The sequence below is a fragment of the Oncorhynchus kisutch genome, unplaced genomic scaffold (genome assembly GCF_002021735.2).
Source record: "Oncorhynchus kisutch isolate 150728-3 unplaced genomic scaffold, Okis_V2 Okis03b-Okis08b_hom, whole genome shotgun sequence".
Lineage (NCBI taxonomy): Eukaryota > Metazoa > Chordata > Actinopteri > Salmoniformes > Salmonidae > Oncorhynchus > Oncorhynchus kisutch.
In genome coordinates, this window is record NW_022261980.1 from 19720442 (window position 1) to 19743528 (window position 23087).

Genomic DNA, 23087 nt, shown 5'->3' on the forward strand with positions numbered 1-23087 from the left:
GTGACCAGTGAGATATACCTGCTGGAGTCCGTGCTACGGGTGGGTGCTGCTATGGTGACCAGTGAGCTGAGATAAGGCGGGGCTTTACCTAGCACAGACTTATAGATGACCTGGAGCCAGTGGATTTGGCGACGAGTATGAAGCGAGGGCCAGCCAACGAGAGCATACAGGTCACAGTGGTGGGTAGTATATGGGGCGTTGGTGACATAACAGATGACACTGTGATAGACTGCATCCAGTTTGCTGAGTAGAGTGTTGGAGGCTATTTTGTAAAAGACATCGCCGAAGTCGAGGATGGGTAGGATGGTCAGTTTTACAAGGGTATGTTTGGCGGCGTGAGTGAAGGATGCTTTGTTGCGAAATAGGAAGCTGATTCTAGATTTAATTTTGGATTGGAGATGTTTGATGTGATTCTGGAAGGAGAATTTACAGTCTAACCAGACTCCTAGGTATTTGTAGTTGTCCACGTATTCTAAGTCAGAGCCGTCCAGAGTAGTGATGTTGGATGGGCGGGCAGGTGCTGGTAGCGATCAGTTGAACAGCATGCATTTAGTTTTACTTACATTTAAAGAGCAGTTGGAGGCCACGGAAGGAGAGTTGAATGGCATTGAAGCTCGCCTCGAGGGTTGTTAACACAGTGTCCAAAGAAGGGCCAGAAGTATACAGAATGGTGTCGTCTGTGTAGAGGTGGATCAGAGAATCACCAGCAGCGAGAACGGTTCTCCTGACATGTAAAACTTGGTTATGTGAGATATGAGGTGAGACCGTATGTACAGAATTGTTACAATTGTAAAAAGTTTGGACACGTGGCACGTGTTGGTCAAAGGAATAACTATGTAGTAGTTGAAGAGTCAGATGAAGCATGTTATTGTGATGGGAAGCACGTTCCGGAGTGCCCTGTATGGAGGAAGGAGGTTGCAGTAGCTCGGATCAGGGCCATCTAGCAGGTCTCCTATGTGGAGGCAGTGAAAATAGCTGGAGTGGGTAGAGAGGAGATGGTAGTGGATGTCCCACAGTCTGCAGTGAATGCCATGCAGGAGAAGGATCCTGACATACTAATAGTGAAGAACATGGATTTTGTTGCGTTTATAGCGCAAGTGATAAACTGCACTAATCAAACCAATAAAACATCATTGTGAAGGCAGCAAATAGATTTCTGGATCTCCAGGACTTTGCAGCTGATATGTTACAGGGACTACTGAATAAAGAGGTTCCCCCCTCCCAGATTCCAGAGCCTGTGTAGGGATCTGAATAGTACAGTTTTAGTTTTTGTTAAAGGTTTGTTCCTCTACATTTGTTTTAGTTATTGTGTGTATTTTTTACTACTCCGTACAGTAGGTGGCAGCAATACAGTTTATGAGTGGAGTCTGTCAATAAACCACAGCGAAGAAGAAGAACCGGCAAAATATCCGTATCAACACATCCGCCAGGTGGACAGCTGACTGCAAGTCTGTTATTAAGTCATTTGAGACATTTACAGCTAAATATGATTAAAGCTATTTTAATATTTAACAACCATGGGAAACCACGACTCATCAGATTTTATGAATATTTTGTAAGTCACCAAATCTATGAACTGCTACAGTTTGTTAGCTATGTCTGTCTTATTTGCCAGCTTTTAGTGCACTTATGGTATGCTAGATAGAGGCTAACTAATCAATAATCTATATTGTCATCATCATGAGATGTGATTTATTGACATTTATATACTTAACTAACTAAGTTGCTTATATATTTGTTGACATAGCTACGAATATCAATGTACCCAACAGATGGTCAACCTCCAGGGGGGCTGGTTTACTGCTGCCTGACCGCTAGCTGAAGTTAGCTCTTTCATTTAGATTGTAAATGGAGTTCATAGCCAATTTATCAAAGACATATTTCTTCTCAGGCTGAAGATGTGCAGCAGCAGATCATTCGAGAGACTTTCCATCTGGTGTCGAAGAGGGACGACAACGTCTGCAACTTCTTGGAGGGGGGAAGGTAACAGCATTACTAGCTGGTTAAATTAACCAAAATATACATTCCTGATGAAACAATCAGCGAATTGAAAAAGATGCGTTAATGATTCAATGAACCATCCAGGAGGCAGCTATATAGGTATCTATGGCTTGTATTGGGGTATTGTGCTTCTGTGGTGACTATATGATGTAGACCTACCTATACTGTAGCCTATAGACCAACTGGGCAAGCTCAGTTGGTCATTGTGACTAAAGATTTATCCTGGGTTGTTAAATGGGAAGTATTGTTTGACCGAAGTGTTCAGCTCATATGACCGGCAATCAATCATCAATTCCCTGGCAGATGAGTTAAAGTTGGACCGAATCAGACATTGCAGAATAGACTAATAATATAATTTCTCTATTTGCAGTTTGATCGGTGGCTCGGACTACAAGTTGATCTACCGGCACTACGCAACACTGTACTTTGTGTTCTGTGTGGACTCCTCTGAGAGTGAGCTCGGTATTCTGGATCTAATACAGGTGGGTTGGCAACTGTTGCTATGTTACCGTCTGTAACTCTGTAGAACAGTAGGGTTGTGTTACCATCTATAACTCTGTAGAACAGTAGGGTTGTGTGGTGTGTTACCATCTATAACTCTGTAGAACAGTAGGGTTGTGTTACCATCTATAACTGTAGAACAGCAGGGTTGTGTTACCATCTATAACTCTGTAGAACAGTAGGGTTGTGTTACCATCTATAACTCTGTAGAACAGTAGGGTTGTGTTACCATCTATAACTCTGTAGAACAGTAGGGTTGTGTTACCATCTATAACTCTGTAGAACAGTAGGGTTGTGTTACCATCTATAACTCTGTAGAACAGTAGGGTTGTGTTATCATCTATAACTCTGTAGAACAGTAGGGTTGTGTTACCATCTATAACTCTGTAGAACAGTAGGGTTGTGTTACCATCTATAACTCGATAGAACAGTAGGGTTGTGTTACCATCTATAACTCTGTAGAACAGTAGGGTTGTGTTACCATCTATAACTCTGTAGAACAGCAGGGTTGTGTGGTGTGTTACCATCTATAACTCTGTAGAACAGTAGGGTTGTGTTACCATCTATAACTCTGTAGAACAGTAGGGTTGTGTTACCATCTATAACTGTAGAACAGCAGGGTTGTGTGGTGTGTTACCATCTATAACTCTGTAGAACAGTAGGGTTGTGTTACCATCTATAACTCTGTAGAACAGTAGGGTTGTGTTACCATCTATAACTCTGTCGAACAGTAGGGTTGTGTTACCATCTATAACTCTGTAGAACAGTAGGGTTGTGTTACCATCTATAACTCTGTAGAACAGTAGGGTTGTGTTACCATCTATAACTCTGTAGAACAGTAGGGTTGTGTTACCATCTATAACTCTGTAGAACAGTAGGGTTGTGTTACCATCTATAACTCTGTAGAACAGTAGGGTTGTGTTACCATCTATAACTCTGTAGAACAGCAGGGTTGTGTTACCATCTATACAGACAGTCAGCTGTACTGTCCACTCACCTCTCCTTTCCCAGACAGTCAGCCCTATAGGACTCGCAATCACAGCCGGTAGTGATACAGCCTGGAATCGAACCAGGGTCTGTAGTGACGCCTCTAGCACTGAGATGCAGTGCTTTCAAACACTTGAACATTTTTATGGTGGTGGTAGTTGGGGTGGGTTCAAGTTGATGACCTGTATCCACTTTCAATGCTAACATATCATTAAATAGACAGAAGACAACGCTTTCAAACCTGTATTGTTTTTGATTGTGTGGTGGTGGAGTTGCTGTTCAAGGTTATGACAAGTCGGGATATGCTTTAGATACGCTTCTTGTCTTGATCTTCAGTGACCACTAATGACCCTTGAACTCACGATACATGACATTGTAAAGCCTACTGATGGGTGTGTATTGAGCAAATATACACTGAGTGTACAAAACATTAAGAACACCTTCCTAATATTGAGGAGCCCCTCCCCCTTTTGCCCTCAGAACAGCCTCAACTCCTCCAGGCATGGACTACAAGGTGTTGAAAGCGTTCCACAGGGATGCTGGCCCATGTTGACTCCAATGCTTCCCACAGTTGCGTCAAATTGGCTGGATGCCCATGGGGTGGTGGACCAATCTTGATACACACGGGAAACTGTTGAGCGTAAAAACCCAACCCAGCTGCTGGGCAAACTTTGTTTATTATCTATGCAAAGTAACTTTAACTCTACCGACATGTAGGTATTACCTCGACGAACTGGCACATTGACTCTGTACCGGTACCCCCTGTATATATCATCCACATTGACTCTGTACCGTAACACCCTGTATATAGCCTCCACATTGACTCTCTACCGGTACCCCCTGTATATAGCCTCCACATTGACTCTGTACCGGTGCCCCCTGTATATATCATCCACATTGACTCTGTACTGGTACCTCCTGTATATAGCCCCCTGTATATATCATCCACATTGACTCTGTACTGGTACACCCTGTATATAGCCTCCACATTGACTCTGTACCAGTACCCCCTGTATATATCATCCACATTGACTCTGTACTGGTACACCCTGTATATATCATCCACATTGACTCTGTACTGGTACCTCCTGTATATAGCCCCCTGTATATATCATCCACATTGACTCTGTACTGGTACACCCTGTATATAGCCTCCACATTGACTCTGTACCAGTACCCCCTGTATATATCATCCACATTGACTCTGTACTGGTACACCCTGTATATAGCCTCCACATTGACTCTGTACCAGTACCCCCTGTATATATCATCCACATTGACTCTGTACTGGTACCTCCTGTATATAGCCCCCTGTATATAGCCTCCACATTCTGTACCGGTACCCACCTATATATAGCCTCCACATTTACTCTCTACCGTAACCCCCTGTATATAGCCTCCACATTGACTCTGTACCAGTACCCCCTGTATATAGCCTCCACATTGACTCTGTACCGTAACACCCTGTATATAGCCTCCACATTGACTCTGTACCGTAACACCCTATATATAGCCTCCACATTGACTCTGTACCGTAACCCCCTGTATATAGCCTCCACATTGACTCTGTACCAGTACCCCCTGTATATAGCCTCCACATTGACTCTGTACCGGTACCCCCCTGTATGTAGCCTCCACATTGACTCTGTACCGGTACCCCCCTGTATATAGCCTCCACATTGACTCTGTACCGTAACACCCTGTATATAGCCTCCACATTGACTCTGTACCGGTACCCACGTGTATATAGCCTCCACATTGACTCTGTACCGGTACCCACCTGTATATAGCCTCCACATTGACTCTATACCGTAACACCCTATATATAGCCTCCACATTGACTCTCTACCGGTACCCCCTGTATATAGCCTCCACATTGACTCTATACCGTAACACCCTGTATATAGCCTCCACATTGACTCTGTACCGGTACCACCCTGTATATAGCCTCCACATTGACTCTGTACCGGTACCCCCTGTATATAGCCTCCACATTGACTCTGTACCGGTACCCCATGTATATAGCCTCCACATTGACTCTGTACCGTAACACCCTGTATATAGCCAAGTTGTAGAAACATCATCAAGCATGATCAATGGAAACAGGATGCACCTGAGCTCAAGTTAGTCTCATAGCAAAGATTCTGAATACTTATGTAAATCTGATATTTCTAATATCCTGTTTTGTCTTTGTCATTATGGTGTGTAGTTTGTAGATTTAATCCATTTTACAATAAGGCTGTAATGTAACAACATGGGTAACAAGAGAAGAGGTCTTAACGAATGCACTGTAGGTTGTGTATTACATCATTCTTACATACATTACTATTACCAGACACACCTACTCATTCCAGGGTTTTTCTTCATTTTTTACTATTTTCTACATTGTAAAATAATAGTGAATACATCAAAACTATGACCTGGCCTCCACAATCACCCGACCTCAACCCAATTGAGATGGTTTGGGATGTTTTGGACCGCCGAGTGAAGGGAAAGCAGCCAAAAAGTGCTCAGCATATGTGGAAACTCCTTCAAGACTGTTGGAAAAGCATTCCAGGTGAAGCTGGTTGAGAGAATGTCAAGATAATGCAAAGCTGTCAAGGCAAAGGGTGGCTACTTTGAAGAATTTAAAATATAAAATATATTTTGATTTGTTCAACACTTAAAAAAAAGGGTTACTACCTGATTCCATATGTGTTATTGCATAGTTTTGATGACTTCACTATTATTCTACAATGTAGTAAATACTGAAAATAAAGACACACCCTGGATTGTGTCCAAACCTTTGACTGGTACTGTATACTTAACATAAGATGGATGACTTGACAATATCTCCTCTGTAGGTGTTTGTGGAAACTCTGGACAAATGCTTTGAGAACGTCTGTGAGCTGGACCTCATTTTCCACATGGATAAGGTGAGTTCATCTCCATGGAAACCATTTACAAGGTCAGCGTTGCCAAGTTTAGGCTTGTGACACTCTTTGATGCATTAGAGTAATAAATACACTTCTGTGTATAACATGGCAGCTGGTTTATAGACACAATATGCATTCAATATGAGGAAAGCCTTCAGGAGGGAATGACTAGCAGGGGAAGCCTTGCTGAGGCAGCCTAGATGAAACCCTGCTGTGTGGAGCTAGGTAGTAGCAGGGAAGCCTTGCTGAGGCAGCCTAGATGAACCCCTGCTGTGTGGAGCTAGGTAGTAGCAGGGAAGCCTTGCTGAGGCAGCCTAGATGAAACCCTGCTGTGTGGAGCTAGGTAGTAGCAGGGAAGCCTTGCTGAGGCAGCCTAGATGAAACCCTGCTGTGTGGAGCTAGGTAGTAGCAGGGAAGCCTTGCTGAGGCAGCCTAGATGAAACCCTGCTGTGTGGAGCTAGGTAGTAGCAGGGAAGCCTTGCTGAGGCAGCCTAGATGAACCCCTGCTGTGTGGAACTAGCTAGTAGCAGGGAAGCCTTGCTGAGGCAGCCTAGATGAAACCCTGCTGTGTGGAGCTAGGTAGTAGCAGGGAAGCCTTGCTGAGGCAGCCTAGATGAAACCCTGCTGTGTGGAGCTAGGTAGTAGCAGGGAAGCCTTGCTGAGGCAGCCTAGATGAACCCCTGCTGTGTGGAGCTAGGTAGTAGCAGGGAAGGCTTGCTGAGGCAGCCTAGATGAAACCCTGCTGTGTGGAGCTAGGTAGTAGCAGGGAAGCCTTGCTGAGGCAGCCTAGATGAAACCCTGCTGTGTGGAGCTAGCTAGTAGCAGGGAAGCCTTGCTGAGGCAGCCTAGATGAAACCCTGCTGTGTGGAGCTAGGTAGTAGCAGGGAAGCCTTGCTGAGGCAGCCTAGATGAAACCCTGCTGTGTGGAGCTAGGTAGTAGCAGGGAAGCCTTGCTGAGGCAGCCTAGATGAACCCCTGCTGTGTGGAGCTAGGTAGTAGCAGGGAAGCCTTGCTGAGGCAGCCTAGATGAAACCCTGCTGTGTGGAGCTAGGTAGTAGCAGGGAAGCCTGGCTGAGGCAGCCTAGATGAACCCCTGCTGTGTGGAGCTAGGTAGTAGCAGGGAAGCCTTGCTGAGGCAGCCTAGATGAAACCCTGCTGTGTGGAGCTAGGTAGTAGCAGGGAAGCCTTGCTGAGGCAGCCTAGATGAAACCCTGCTGTGTGGAGCTAGGTAGTAGCAGGGAAGGCTTGCTGAGGCAGCCTAGATGAACCCCTGCTGTGTGGAGCTAGGTAGTAGCAGGGAAGCCTGGCTGAGGCAGCCTAGATGAACCCCTGCTGTGTGGAGCTAGGTAGTAGCAGGGAAGCCTTGCTGAGGCAGCCTAGATGAAACCCTGCTGTGTGGAGCTAGGTAGTAGCAGGGAAGCCTTGCTGAGGCAGCCTAGATGAACCCCTGCTGTGTGGAGCTAGGTAGTAGCAGGGAAGGCTTGCTGAGGCAGCCTAGATGAAACCCTGCTGTGTGGAGCTAGGTAGTAGCAGGGAAGCCTTGCTGAGGCAGCCTAGATGAAACCCTGCTGTGTGGAGCTAGCTAGTAGCAGGGAAGCCTTGCTGAGGCAGCCTAGATGAAACCCTGCTGTGTGGAGCTAGGTAGTAGCAGGGAAGCCTTGCTGAGGCAGCCTAGATGAAACCCTGCTGTGTGGAGCTAGGTAGTAGCAGGGAAGCCTTGCTGAGGCAGCCTAGATGAACCCCTGCTGTGTGGAGCTAGGTAGTAGCAGGGAAGCCTTGCTGAGGCAGCCTAGATGAACCCCTGCTGTGTGGAGCTAGGTAGTAGCAGGGAAGCCTTGCTGAGGCAGCCTAGATGAAACCCTGCTGTGTGGAGCTAGGTAGTAGCAGGGAAGCCTTGCTGAGGCAGCCTAGATGAACCCCTGCTGTGTGGAGCTAGGTAGTAGCAGGGAAGGCTTGCTGAGGCAGCCTAGATGAACCCCTGCTGTGTGGAGCTAGGTAGTAGCAGGGAAGCCTGGCTGAGGCAGCCTAGATGAACCCCTGCTGTGTGGAGCTAGGTAGTAGCAGGGAAGCCTTGCTGAGGCAGCCTAGATGAAACCCTGCTGTGTGGAGCTAGGTAGTAGCAGGGAAGCCTTGCTGAGGCAGCCTAGATGAACCCCTGCTGTGTGGAGCTAGGTAGTAGCAGGGAAGGCTTGCTGAGGCAGCCTAGATGAAACCCTGCTGTGTGGAGCTAGGTAGTAGCAGGGAAGCCTTGCTGAGGCAGCCTAGATGAACCCCTGCTGTGTGGAGCTAGGTAGTAGCAGGGAAGCCTGGCTGAGGCAGCCTAGATGAACCCCTGCTGTGTGGAGCTAGGTAGTAGCAGGGAAGCCTTGCTGAGGCAGCCTAGATGAAACCCTGCTGTGTGGAGCTAGGTAGTAGCAGGGAAGCCTTGCTGAGGCAGCCTAGATGAACCCCTGCTGTGTGGAGCTAGGTAGTAGCAGGGAAGGCTTGCTGAGGCAGCCTAGATGAACCCCTGCTGTGTGGAACTAGCTAGTAGCAGGGAAGCCTTGCTGAGGCAGCCTAGATGAACCCCTGCTGTGTGGAGCTAGGTAGTAGCAGGAAAGCCTTGCTGAGGCAGCCTAGATGAAACCCTGCTAAGGCAGCCTAGATGAAACCCTGCTGTGTGGAGCTAGGTAGTAGCAGGAAAGCCTTGCTGAGGCAGCCTAGATGAAACCCTGCTAAGGCAGCCTAGATGAAACCCTGCTGTGTGGAGCTAGGTAGTAGCAGGGAAGCCTTGCTGAGGCAGCCTAGATGAAGCCCTGCTAAGGCAGCCTAGATGAAACCCTGCTAAGGCAGCCTAGATGAAACCCTGCTAAGGCAGCCTAGATGAAACCCTGCTGTGTGGAGCCAGGCAGTAGCAGGGGAAGCCTTGCTGAGGCAGCCTAGATGAAACCCTGCTAAGGCAGCCTAGATGAAACCCTGCTGTGTGGAGCTAGGTAGTAGCAGGGGAAGCCTTGCTGAGGCAGCCTAGATGAACCCCTGCTGAGGCAGCCTAGATGAACCCCTGCTGAGGCAGCCTAGATGAACCCCTGCTGAGGCAGCCTAGATGAAACCCTGCTGTGTGGATTCAGGTAGTAGCAGGGGAAGCCTTGCTGAAGCAGCCTAGATGAAACCCTGCTGTGTGGATTCAGGTAGTACAGACCTAGGTCTGTTGGAGGTCTGAGGGGCTGACCTAGGTCTGTTGGAGGTCTGTTGGAGGTCTCAGAGTGGCTGACCTAGGTCTGTTGGAGGTCAGAGGGGCTGACCTAGGTCTGTTGGAGGTCTGAGGGGCTGACCTAGGTCTGTTGGAGGTCTGAGGTCTGATGGGCTGACCTAGGTCTGTTGGAGGTCTGAGGGGCTGACCTAGGTCTGTTGGAGGTATCAGAGCGGCTGACCTAGGTCTATTGGAGGTCAGGGGCTGACCTAGGTCGGTTGGAGGTCTGTTGGAGGTCTGATGGGCTGACCTAGGTCGGTTGGAGGTCTCAGAGGGGCTGACCTAGGTCTGTTGGAGGTCAGAGGGGCTGACCTAGGTCTGTTGGAGGTCTGTTGGAGGTCTGATGGGCTGACCTAGGTCGGTTGGAGGTCTCAGAGGGGCTGACCTAGGTCTGTTGGAGGTCAGAGGGGCTGACCTAGGTCTGTTGGAGGTCAGAGGGGCTGACCTAGGTCGGTTGGAGGTCTCAGAGGGGCTGACCTAGGTCTGTTGGAGGTCAGAGGGGCTGACCTAGGTCTGTTGGAGGTATCTGATGGGCTGACCTAGGTCTGTTGGAGGTATCTGATGGGCTGACCTAGGTCTGTTGGAGGTCTGATGGGCTGACCTAGGTCTGTTGGAGGTATCAGAGCGGCTGACCTAGCTCTGTTGGAGGTCTGTTGGAGGTATCTGATGGGCTGACCTAGGTCTGTTGGAGGTATCTGATGGGCTGACCTAGGTCTGTCGGAGGTCTGTTGGAGGTATCAGAGGGCCTGATCTTGGTCTATTGGAGGTATCAGAGGGGCTGACCTAGGTCTGTTGGAGGTATCAGATGGGCAGAGCATACCAGCGTGGTCAGAGCCATCTTGGTTTCATTTAGGCCTAGTAACTGAAAATGTAAGTCATATTATATTGCATTGTTGGTCTTGTTTGTGCGTTTCTGAGCGATTTTCGATCAATTCCCGGGTTCACTTAATGTTTTCGTATGTATCTGAGCAGGCAGAAATGCAGCCTGTGTGACACATTTTTTATCATGCAAAGTTTACCTGCAACATGTACTGATAAAGAGGAATATGTAGACCCACGATTGTTCTGCTATGGGGAGCAAAGTTCTATATTAGTTTCTACAGAGAGTGTAGTGGTTGAACCATTCCCTATAACCAATTTGTAGGAACTGTCAATGGGTAGGGGCTCTGGGTCTATCTGTGATTGACTGGAGGAACTGTCAATGGGTAGGGCCTCTGGGTCTATCTGTGATTGACTGGAGGGGCTCTGGGTCTATCTGTGATTGACTGGAGGAACTGTCAATGGGTAGGGGCTCTGGGTCTATCTGTGATTGACTGGAGGAACTGTCAATGGGTAGGGCCTCTGGGTCTATCTGTGATTGACTGGAGGGGCTCTAGGTCTATCTGTGATTGACTGGAGGGGCTCAGGATCTATCTGGGATTGACTGGAGGAACTGTCGATTGGTAGGGGCTCTGGGTCTATCTGGGATTGACTGGAGGGGCTCTGGGTCTATCTGTGATTGACTGGAGGAACTGTCAATGGGTAGGGCCTCTGGGTCTATCTGTGATTGACTGGAGGGGCTCTGGGTCTATCTGGGATTGACTGGAGGGGCTCTAGGTCTATCTGGGATTGACTGGAGGGGCTCAGGATCTATCTGGGATTGACTGGAGGGGCTCAGGATCTATCTGTGATTGACTGGAGGGGCTCAGGATCTATCTGGGATTGACTGGAGGGGCTCTAGGTCTATCTGTGATTGACTGGAGGGGCTCAGGATCTATCTGGGATTGACTGGAGGGGCTCTAGGTCTATCTGTGATTGACTGGAGGGGCTCAGGATCTATCTGTGATTGACTGGAGGGGCTCAGGATCTATCTGGGATTGACTGGAGGGGCTCTGGGTCTATCTGTGATTGACTGGAGGGGCTCAGGATCTATCTGGGATTGACTGGAGGGGCTCTAGGTCTATCTGTGATTGACTGGAGGGGCTCAGGATCTATCTGGGATTGACTGGAGGAACTGTCGATTGGTAGGGGCTCTGGGTCTATCTGGGATTGACTGGAGGAACTGTCGATTGGTAGGGGCTCTGGGTCTATCTGGGATTGACTGGAGGAACTGTCGATTGGTAGGGGCTCTGGGTCTATCTGGGATTTGACTGGAGGACTATTTAAAACCCATTTGTACTGTGTGTTGGGGCAGAGGTCACCAACCACCCATATACAGGGGGTACCGGTACAGAGTCAATGTGGAGGCTATATACATGGGGTACCGGTATAGAGTCAATGTGGAGGCTATATACAGGGGGTACCGGTACAAATCAAATGTATTTATATAGCCCTTCGTACATCAGCTGATATCTCAAAGTGCTGTACAGAAACCCAGCCTAAAACCCCAAACAGCAAGCAATGCAGGTGTAGAAGCATGGTGGCTAGGAAAAACTCCCTAGAAAGGCCAAAACCTAGGAAGAAACCTAGAGAGGAACCAGGCTATGTGGGGTCGCCAGTCCTCTTCTGGCTGTGCCGGGTGGAGATTATAACAGAACATGGCCAAGATGTCCAAATGTGGACGCCCAATTTTTCAGTTTTTGATTTGTTAAAAAAGTTTGAAATATCCAATAAATGTCGTTCCACTTCATGATTGTGTCCCACTTGTTGTTGATTCTTCACAAAAAATACAGTTTTATATCTTTATGTTTGAAGCCTGAAATGTGGCAAAAGGTTGCAAAGTTCAAGGGGGCCGAATACTTTCGCAAGGCACTGTATATACAGGGTGTTTCGGTACAGAGTCAATGTGGAGGCTATATACAGGGGGGTACCGGTACAGAGTCAATGTGGAGGCTATATACAGGTGGTACTGGTACAGAGTCAATGTGGAGGCTATATACAGGGGGTACCGGTACAGAGTCAATGTGGAGGCTATATACAGGGTGTTACGGTACAGAGTCAATGTGGAAGCTATATACAGGGGGTACCGGTACAGAGTCAATGTAGAGGCTATATACAGGGTGTTACGGTACAGAGTCAATGTGGAAGCTATATACAGGTCCACTACATTACCTTGTTATATACCTATCATTTACAGGTCCATTACATTACCTTGTTATATACCTATCATTTACAGGTCTGCTACATTACCTTGTTATATACCTATCATTTACAGGTCTGCTACATTACCTTGTTATATACCTATCCTTTACAGGTCCACTTCATCCTTCAGGAGGTGGTGATGGGGGGGATGGTGCTGGAGACCAACATGAATGAGATCGTGGGCCAGGTAGAGCTGCAGAACCGCATGGAGAAATCAGAGGTTAGTCAGTTCACTTATTGGTCCTGTTGTTAGTCCTCTGTTAGTCTGGTGACTGGTCCTGTAGTTAGTCCTCTGTTCGTCTGGTGACTGGTCCTGTAGTTAGTCCTCTGTTAGTCTGGTGACTGGTCCTGTAGTTAGTCCTCTGTTAGTCTGGTGACTGGTCCTGTAGTTAGTCCTCTGTTAGTCTGGTGACTGGTCCTGTAGTTAGTCCTCTGTTCGTCTGGTGACTGGTCCTGTAGTTAGTCCTCTGTTAGTCTGGTGACTGGTCCTGTAGTTAGTCCTCTGTTCGTCTGGTGACTGGTCCTGTAGTTAGTCCTTTGTTAATCTGGTGACTGGTCCTGTAGTTAGTCCTCTGTTAGTCTGGTGACTGGCCCTGTAGTTAGTCCTCTGTTCGTCTGGTGACTGGCCCTGTAGTTAGTCCTCTGTTAGTCTGGTGACTGGTCCTGTAGTTAGTCTGTCCTCTGTTAGTCTGGTGACTGGCCCTGTAGTTAGTCCTCTGTTAGTCTGGTGACTGGTCCTGTAGTTAGTCTGTCCTCTGTTAGTCTGGTGACTGGTCCTGTAGTTAGTCCTCTGTTAGTCTGGTGACTGGTCCTGTAGTTAGTCCTCTGTTCGTCTGGTGACTGGTCCTGTAGTTAGTCCTCTGTTAGTCTGGTGACTGGCCCTGTAGTTAGTCCTCTGTTAGTCTGTTCACTGGTCCTGTAGTTAGTCCTCTGTTAGTCTGGTGACTGGTCCTGTAGTTAGTCCTCTGTTCGTCTGGTGACTGGTCCTGTAGTTAGTCCTCTGTTAGTCTGGTGACTGGTCCTGTAGTTAGTCCTCTGTTCGTCTGGTGACTGGTCCTGTAGTTAGTCCTCTGTTAGACTGGTGACTGGTCCTGTAGTTAGTCCTCTGTTAGTCTGTTCACTGGTCCTGTAGTTAGTCCTCTGTTAGTCTGGTGACTGGTCCTGTAGTTAGTCCTCTGTTAGTCTGGTGACTGGTCCTGTAGTTAGTCCTCTGTTAGTCTGGTGACTGGTCCTGTAGTTAGTCCTTTGTTAATCTGGTGACTGGTCCTGTAGTTAGTCCTCTGTTAGTCTGGTGACTGGTCCTGTAGTTAGTCCTCTGTTAGTCTGGTGACTGGTCCTGTAGTTAGTCCTCTGTTAGTCTGGTGACTGGTCCTGTAGTTAGTCCTCTGTTAGTCTGGTGACCGGTCCTGTAGTTAGTCCTCTGTTCGTCTGGTGACTGGTCCTGTAGTTAGTCCTCTGTTAGTCTGGTGACTGGCCCTGTAGTTAGTCCTCTGTTAGTCTGTTCACTGGTCCTGTAGTTAGTCCTCTGTTAGTCTGGTGACTGGTCCTGTAGTTAGTCCTCTGTTAGTCTGGTGACTGGTCCTGTTGTTAGTCCTCTGTTAGTCTGGTGACTGGCCCTGTAGTTAGTCCTCTGTTAGTCTGGTGACTGGCCCTATAGTTAGTCCTCTGTTAGTCTGGTGACTGGCCCTGTAGTTAGTCCTCTGTTAGTCTGGTGACTGGTCCTGTAGTTAGTCCTTTAGGGCTGTTATTCTAGACTCTAGACCTTTAGGGCTGTTATTCTAGACCTTTAGGGCTGTTATTCTAGACTCTAGACCTTTAGGGCTGTTATTCTAGACCTCTAGGGCTGTTAGTCTAGACTCTAGACCTTTACGGCTGTTTGTCTAGACCTTTAGGGCTGTTAGTCTAGACCTTTAGTGCTGTTAGTCTAGACCTTTAGGGCTGTTAGTCTAGACTCTAGACCTTTAGGGCTGTTAGTCTAGACTCTAGACCTTTAGGGCTGTTAGTCTAGACTCTAGACCTTTAGGGCTGTTAGTCTAGACTCTAGACCTTTAGGGCTGTTAGTCTAGACTCTAGACCTTTAGGGCTGTTAGTCTAGACTCTAGACCTTTAGGTTCCTAGTGAATACGACCCTGGTCTCCCAGACAGAGATGAACGTTCCTCGGTTCCTAGTGAATACGACCCTGGTCTCCCAGACAGAGATGAACGTTCCTAGTGAATAAGACCCCTGGTCTCGCAGACAGAGATGAACGTTCCTAGTGAATACGACCTCTGGTCTCCCAGACAGAGATGAACGTTCCTCGGTTCCTAGTGAATACGACCCTGGTCTCCCAGACAGAGATGAACGTTCCTCGGTTCCTAGTGAATAAGACCCCTGGTCTCGCAGACAGAGATGAACGTTCCCAGTGAATACGACCCCTGGTCTCCCAGACAGAGATGAACGTTCCTAGTGAATAAGACCCCTGGTCTCCCAGACAGAGATGAACGTTCCTCTGTTCCTAGTGAATACGACCCCTGGTCTCGCAGACAGAGATGAACGTTCCTAGTGAATACGACCCCTGGTCTCCCAGATAGAGATGAACGTTCCTAGTGAATACGACCCCTGGTCTCCCAGACAGAGATGAACGTTCCTAGTGAATAAGACCCCTGGTCTCGCAGACAGAGATGAACGTTCCTAGTGAATACGACCCCTGGTCTCCCAGACAGAGATGAACGTTCCTCGGTTCCTAGTGAATACGACCCTGGTCTCCCAGACAGAGATGAACGTTCTTCGGTTCTTAGTGAATACGACCCCTGGTCTCCCAGACAGAGATGAACGTTCCTAGTGAATACAACCCCTGGTCTCCCAGACAGAGATGAACGTTCCTCGGTTCCTAGTGAATACGACCCCTGGTCTCGCAGACATAGATTAACGTTCCTAGTGAATACGACCCCTGGTCTCCCAGACAGAGATGAACGTTCCTAGTGAATACGACCCCTGGTCTCCCAGACAGAGATTAACGTTCCTTGGTTCCTAGTGAATACGTCTCCCAGACAGAGATGAACGTTCCTAGTGAATACGACCCCTGGTCTCCCAGACAGAGATGAACGTTCCTCGGTTCCTAGTGAATACGACCCCTGGTCTCCCAGACAGAGATGAACGTTCCTCTGTTCCTAGTGAATACGACCCCTGGTCTCGCAGACAGAGATGAACGTTCCTAGTGAATACGACCCCTGGTCTCCCAGACAGAGATGAACGTTCCTAGTGAATACGACCCCTGGTCGCCCAGACAGAGATGAACGTTCCTCGGTTCCTAGTGAATACGACCCCTGGTCTCCCAGACAGAGATGAACGTTCCTAGTGAATACGACCCCTGGTCTCCCAGACAGAGATGAACGTTCCTCTGTTCCTAGTGAATACGACCCCTGGTCTCGCAGACAGAGATGAACGTTCCTAGTGAATACGACCCCTGGTCTCCCAGACAGAGATGAACATTCCTAGTGAATACGACCCCTGGCCTCCCAGACAGAGATGAACGTTCCTCGGTTCCTAATGAATAAGTCTTGTCTCCCAGACAGAGATGAACGTTCCTAGTGAATACGACCCCTGGTCTCCCAGACAGAGATGAACGTTCCTAGTGAATAAGACCCCTGGTCTCCCAGACAGAGATGAACGTTCCTCGGTTCCTAGTGAATACGACCCCTGGTCTCCCAGACAGAGATGAACGTTCCTAGTGAATTCGACCCCTGGTCTCCCAGACAGAGATGAACGTTCCTAGTGAATACGACCCCTGGTCTCCCAGACAGAGATGAACGTTCCTAGTGAATACGACCCCTGGTCTCCCAGACAGAGATGAACGTTCCTCGGTTCCTAGTGAATACGACCCCTGGTCTCCCAGACACAGATGTCTCCCAGACACATGATGTCCATAACCAGACCCTTTAGTCTCCTCTCTCTATTACACCTGATGAGTTCATTTCATTGCTGTGTATTTCATCATCTCCACAGCTGGTGTAGAAAAGCCTCAAAGCAGAGTTGTGTCTGTTTCAGGGGGGCTTCTCTGCAGCGCCGGCGCGGGCTGTCTCCGCCGTCAAGAACATCAACCTCCCAGAAATGCCTCGCAACATCAACATCGGAGACATCAATATCAAAGTGCCCAGCCTCTCTCCTTTCTGACCATGGAGTGGAGCAGGGGCTAGGCCCAAACGGCACCCTATTCCCCATATAGTGCACTACTTTAGACCAGAGCCCTATGGCACCCTATTCCCCATATAGTGCACTACTTTAGACCAGAGCCCTATGGCACCCTATTCCCTATATAGTGCACTACTTTAGACCAGAGCCCTATGGCACCCTATATAGTGCTCTACTTTAGACCAGAGCCCTATGGCACCCTATATAGTGCTCTACTTTAGACCAGAGCCCTATGGCACCCTATTCCCTATATAGTGCACTACTTTAGACCAGAGCCCTATGACACCCTATATAGTGCACTACTTTAGACCAGAGCCCTATGACACTCTATTCCCTATATAGTGCACGACTTTAGACCAGAGTCCTATGGCACCATATTCCCTATATAGTGCACTACTTTTAACCAGAGCCCTATGGGGGCTTCTGCCCTTTTGGTCTAATGTAGTGCACTACACTATATATCAGTGCACTATAAGATGTGAGACACACTATATGACCTATACAGTATGTCTTCCTATGGGCCCTGGTTAAAAATACCCTATATAGTGCACTACCTATACACCCTATTCCCTATAGAGTGCACTACCTAAACACCCTATTCCATATATAGTGCACTACCTATACACCCTATTCCCTAAATAGTGCACTACCTATACCCCCTATTCCCTATATAGTGCACTACATATACACCCTATTCCCTATATAGTGCACTACCTATACACCCTATTCCCTATATAGTGCACTATATAGGGAATAGGGTGTATAGGTAGTGCACTATATATGGAATAGGGTGTATAGGTAGTGCACTATATAGGGTGTATAGGTAGTGCACTATATAGGGAATAGGGTGTATAGGTAGTGCACTATATAGGGTGTATAGGTAGTGCACTATATAGGGTGTATAGGTAGTGCACTATATAGGGAATAGGGTGTATAGGTAGTGCACTATATATGGAATAGGGTGTATAGGTAGTGCACTATATAGGGTGTATAGGTAGTGCACTATATATGGAATAGGGTGTATAGGTAGTGCACTATATAGGGTGTATAGGTAGTGCACTATATAGGGTGTATAGGTAGTGCAGAGCAGCGAGGGAGGAGGCTGACTGTATGTTGGACAGGTTCATTGTTACTGTGCTGTTTTATTGATGTGTGAATCCTGGGGCTCCTCTCAAAATGATACAACTAAATATACCACTGCTTTTCTATTTATGAAATCACAACCAGCTTTTTCCTGTCAGGACATTATCCCTCTAACCTTCTGTCAGGACATTATCCCTCCATCCTTCTGTCGGGACATTATCCCTCTAACCTTCTGTCAGGACATTATCCCTCTAACCTTCTGTCAGGACATTATCCCTCCATCCTTCTGTCGGGACATTATCCCTCTAACCTTCTGTCAGGACATTATCCATCTAACCTTCTGTCAGGACATTATCCCTCTAACCTTCTGTCAGGACATTATCCCTCCATCGTTCTGTCAGGACATTATCCCTCCATTGTTTTGTCGGGCATTATCCCTCCATCCTTATGTCGGGTCATTATCCCTCAAACCTTCTACCAGGACATTATCCCTCTAACCTTCTGTCGGGACATTATCCCTCTAACCTTCTGCCAGTACATTATCCCTCTAACCTTCTGTCAGGGCATTATCCCTCTAACCTTCTGTCAGGACATTATCCCTCCATCATTCTGTCAGGTCATTAGCCCTCCATCCTTCTGTCAGAAGATTATCCCTACATCCTCTGTCAGGACATTATCTCTCCATCCTCTGTCAGGACATTATCCCTCCATACTCTGTCAGGACATTATCCCTCCATCCTCTGTCAGGACATTATCCCTCTAACCTTCTGTCAGGACATTCTCCTTCCATCCTTCTGTCGGGACATTAGCCCTCTAACCCTCTGTTGGGACATTATCCCTCCATTCTTCTGTCGGGACATTATCCCTCCATCCTTCTGTCGGGAAATTTACCCCTCTAACCTTCTGTCAGGACATTATGCCTCTAACCATCTGTCAGGACATTATCCCTCTAACCTTCTGTCAGGACATTATCCCTCCATCCTTCTGTCGGGACATTATCCCTCTAACCTTCTGTCAGGACATTATCCCTCTAACCTTCTGTCAGGACATTATCCCTCTAACCTTCTGTCAGGACATTATCCCTCCATCGTTCTGTCAGGACATTATCCCTCCATTGTTTTGTCGGGCATTATCCCTCCATCCTTCTGTCGGGTCATTACCCCTCAAACCTTCTACCAGGACATTATCCCTCTAACCTTCTGTCGGGACATTATCCCTCTAACCTTCTGCCAGTACATTATCCCTCTAACCTTCTGTCGGGGCATTATCCCTCTAACCTTCTGTCAGGACATTATCCCTCCATCATTCTGTCAGGTCATTAGCCCTCCATCCTTCTGTCAGAAGATTATCCCTACATCCTCTGTCAGGACATTATCTCTCCATCCTCTGTCAGGACATTATCCCTCCATACTCTGTCAGGACATTATCCCTCCATCCTCTGTCAGGACATTATCCCTCTAACCTTCTGTCAGGACATTCTCCTTCCATCCTTCTGTCGGGACATTAGCCCTCTAACCCTCTGTTGGGACATTATCCCTCCATTCTTCTGTCGGGACATTATCCCTCCATCCTTCTGTCGGGACATTATCCCCTTATCCTTCTGTCGGGACATTATCCCCCCATCCTTCTGTCAGGACATTATCCCCCCCATCCTTCTGTCGGGACATTATCCCCCCATCCTTCTGTCGGGACATTATCCCCCCCGTCCTTCTGTCGGGACATTATCCCTCCATCCTTCTGTCGGGACATTATCCCCCCATCCTTCTGTCGGGACATTATCCCTCCATCCTTCTGTCGGGACATTAGCCCTCTAACCCTCTGTTGGGACATTATCCCTCCATTCTTCTGTCGGGACATTATCCCTCCATCCTTCTGTCGGGACATTATCCCCTTATCCTTCTGTCGGGACATTATCCCTCCATCCTTCTGTCGGGACATTATCCCCTTATCCTTCTGTCGGGACATTATCCCCCCATCCTTCTGTCAGGACATTATCCCCCCCATCCTTCTGTCGGGACATTATCCCCCCATCCTTCTGTCGGGACATTATCCCCCCCGTCCTTCTGTCGGGACATTATCCCTCCATCCTTCTGTCGGGACATTATCCCCCCATCCTTCTGTCGGGACATTATCCCTCCATCCTTCTGTCGGGAAATTACCCCTCTAACCTTCTGTCACGACATTATCCCTCTAACCTTCTGTCAGGACATTATCCCTCTAACTTTCTGTCAGGACATTATCCCTCTAACCTTCTGTCAGGACATTATCAAATCAAATGTATTTATATTGCACTTCGTACATCAGCTGATGTCACAAAGTGCTGTACAGAAACCCAGCCTAAAACCCCAAACAGCACGCAATGCAGGTGTAAAAGCACGGTGGCTAGTGAAAACTCCCTAGAAAGGCCAAAACCTAGGAAGAAACATAGAGAGGAACCAGGCTATGTGGGGTGGCCAGTCCTCTTCTGGCTGTGCCGGGTGGAGATTATAACAGAACATGGCCAAGATGTTCAAATGTTCATAAATGACCAGCATGGTCCGATAATAATAAGGCAGAACAGTTTAAACTGGAGCAGCAGCACAGCCAGGTGGACTGAGGAAAGAGAGAATTAGGGAGAGCACACTTAAATTCACACAGGACACCGAATAGGACAGGAGAAGTACTCCCTCTAAACTTCTGTCAGGACATTACCCCTCCATCCTTCTGTCAGGAAATTTACCCCTCTAACCTTCTGTCAGGACATTATGCCTCTAACCATCTGTCAGGACATTATCCCTCTAACCTTCTGTCAGGACATTATCCCCCCAACCTTCTGTCAGGACATTATCCCTCCATCCTTCTGTCGGAACATTATCCCTCCAACCTTCTGTCAGGACATTATCCCTCTAACCTTCTGTCAGGACATTATCCCTCTAAACTTCTGTCAGGACATCTTTTCCTTTATTCTGTCTTTGTTGAAAACATTTCCCTGTTAGTCTCCACCTGTTGTTTACCAAGCAGGTGACCAATAGGATGTGATTTGATTTCTCCACGTGGGAGACGTGTAGCACAAGGCACAGCTTATTTACCTTTTCCTGTGTGCGTGGGGAAATGACACAGTTCTCCAGTTTTGTGATTTGCACAAGATAATGACTACGATGTTGCTGTTGATCCCAATGGGCGTTAATAATGACATGTTATTGTAGCTGCGTTCTGTTTTGAATGTTTTGCATTTATCAGTGTTAGTTTGTCCGTTGGTCTGTAATGAAAACACACAGTCTACGTCCTAAATGACACGGCCCTGGCCAAAGGTGTGTGTGTGTGTGTGTGTGTGTGTGTGTGTGTGTGTGTGTGTGTGTGTGTGTGTGTGTGTGTGTGATATCATTGTTTGCATGGGTCCAAAGTGTGTGCACTGACCTTGGTCAAGTTCTGGGTGAAATAAATGTAGTGTGGTCTTTAAGTTTGGACTGCTTATTTGTAATCAGAAGGTTTGGTGTCATGTCATATTTAATAGATTGGTTTGGTATCATGTCCTATTTAATAGATTGGTTTGGTATCATGTCATATTTAATAGATTGGTTTGGTATCATGTCCTGTCATATTTAATAGATTGGTTTGGTATCATGTCCTGTCATATTTAATAGATTGGTTTGGTATCATGTCATGTCATATTTAATAGATTGGTTTGGTATCATGTCATATTTAATAGATTGGTTTGGTATCATGTCATATTTAATAGATTGGTTTGGTATCATGTCCTGTCATATTTAATTGATTGGTTTGGTATCATGTCATATTTAATTGATTGGTTTGGTATCATGTCATATTTAATTGATTGGTTTGGTATCATGTCCTGTCATATTTAATAGATTGGTTTGGTATCATGTCCTGTCATATTTAATTGATTGGTTTGGTATCATGTCCTGTCATATTTAATAGATTGGTTTGGTATCATGTCCTGTCATATTTAATAGATTGGTTTGGTATCATGTCCTGTCATATTTAATAGATTGGTTTGGTATCATGTCCTGTCATATTTAATAGATTGGTTTGGTATCATGTCATATTTAATAGATTGGTTTGGTATCATGTCCTGTCATATTTAATTGATTGGTTTGGTATCATGTCCTGTCATATTTAATTGATTGGTTTGGTATCATGTCCTGTCATATTTAATAGATTGGTTTGGTATCATGTCATATTTAATAGATTGGTTTGGTATCATGTCCTGTCATATTTAATTGATTGGTTTGGTATCATGTCATATTTAATAGATTGGTTTGGTATCATGTCATATTTAATAGATTGGTTTGGTATCATGTCCTGTCATATTTAATAGATTGGTTTGGTATCATGTCCTGTCATATTTAATAGATTGGTTTGGTATCATGTCATGTCATATTTAATAGATTGGTTTGGTATCATGTCATATTTAATAGATTGGTTTGGTATCATGTCATATTTAATAGATTGGTTTGGTATCATGTCCTGTCATATTTAATTGATTGGTTTGGTATCATGTCATATTTAATTGATTGGTTTGGTATCATGTCATATTTAATTGATTGGTTTGGTATCATGTCCTGTCATATTTAATAGATTGGTTTGGTATCATGTCCTGTCATATTTAATTGATTGGTTTGGTATCATGTCCTGTCATATTTAATAGATTGGTTTGGTATCATGTCCTGTCATATTTAATAGATTGGTTTGGTATCATGTCCTGTCATATTTAATAGATTGGTTTGGTATCATGTCCTGTCATATTTAATAGATTGGTTTGGTATCATGTCATATTTAATAGATTGGTTTGGTATCATGTCCTGTCATATTTAATTGATTGGTTTGGTATCATGTCCTGTCATATTTAATTGATTGGTTTGGTATCATGTCCTGTCATATTTAATAGATTGGTTTGGTATCATGTCATATTTAATAGATTGGTTTGGTATCATGTCCTGTCATATTTAATTGATTGGTTTGGTATCATGTCATATTTAATAGATTGGTTTGGTATCATGTCCTGTCATATTTAATTGATTGGTTTGGTATCATGTCCTGTCATATTTAATAGATTGGTTTGGTATCATGTCATATTTAATAGATTGGTTTGGTATCATGTCATATTTAATAGATTGGTTTGGTATCATGTCCTGTCATA

General features: G+C 46.4%; 1 protein-coding gene across 2 annotated transcripts in view; it reads left to right on the plus strand.

Moving 5' to 3' along the window:
- The first annotated feature begins 656 nt into the window (after positions 1 to 656).
- LOC109883464 (AP-3 complex subunit sigma-2) overlaps positions 657 to 23087 on the plus strand; it is a 117888-nt gene continuing 95457 nt past the window's right edge. The window contains exons 1-6 of one of the 2 annotated variants that reach the window (XM_031812532.1): positions 658 to 1555; positions 1892 to 1983; positions 2372 to 2483; positions 6333 to 6404; positions 12806 to 12913; positions 16721 to 16962. In XM_031812532.1, the coding sequence (XP_031668392.1) occupies positions 1487 to 1555; positions 1892 to 1983; positions 2372 to 2483; positions 6333 to 6404; positions 12806 to 12913; positions 16721 to 16846 (579 nt within the window). In that variant the 5' untranslated portion in view covers positions 658 to 1486 and the 3' untranslated portion in view covers positions 16847 to 16962. Of the gene's footprint in view, positions 1556 to 1891; positions 1984 to 2371; positions 2484 to 6332; positions 6405 to 12805; positions 12914 to 16720; positions 16963 to 23087 lie in introns of those variants that run through there. The other variant, XM_031812533.1, reaches the window with a different exon arrangement.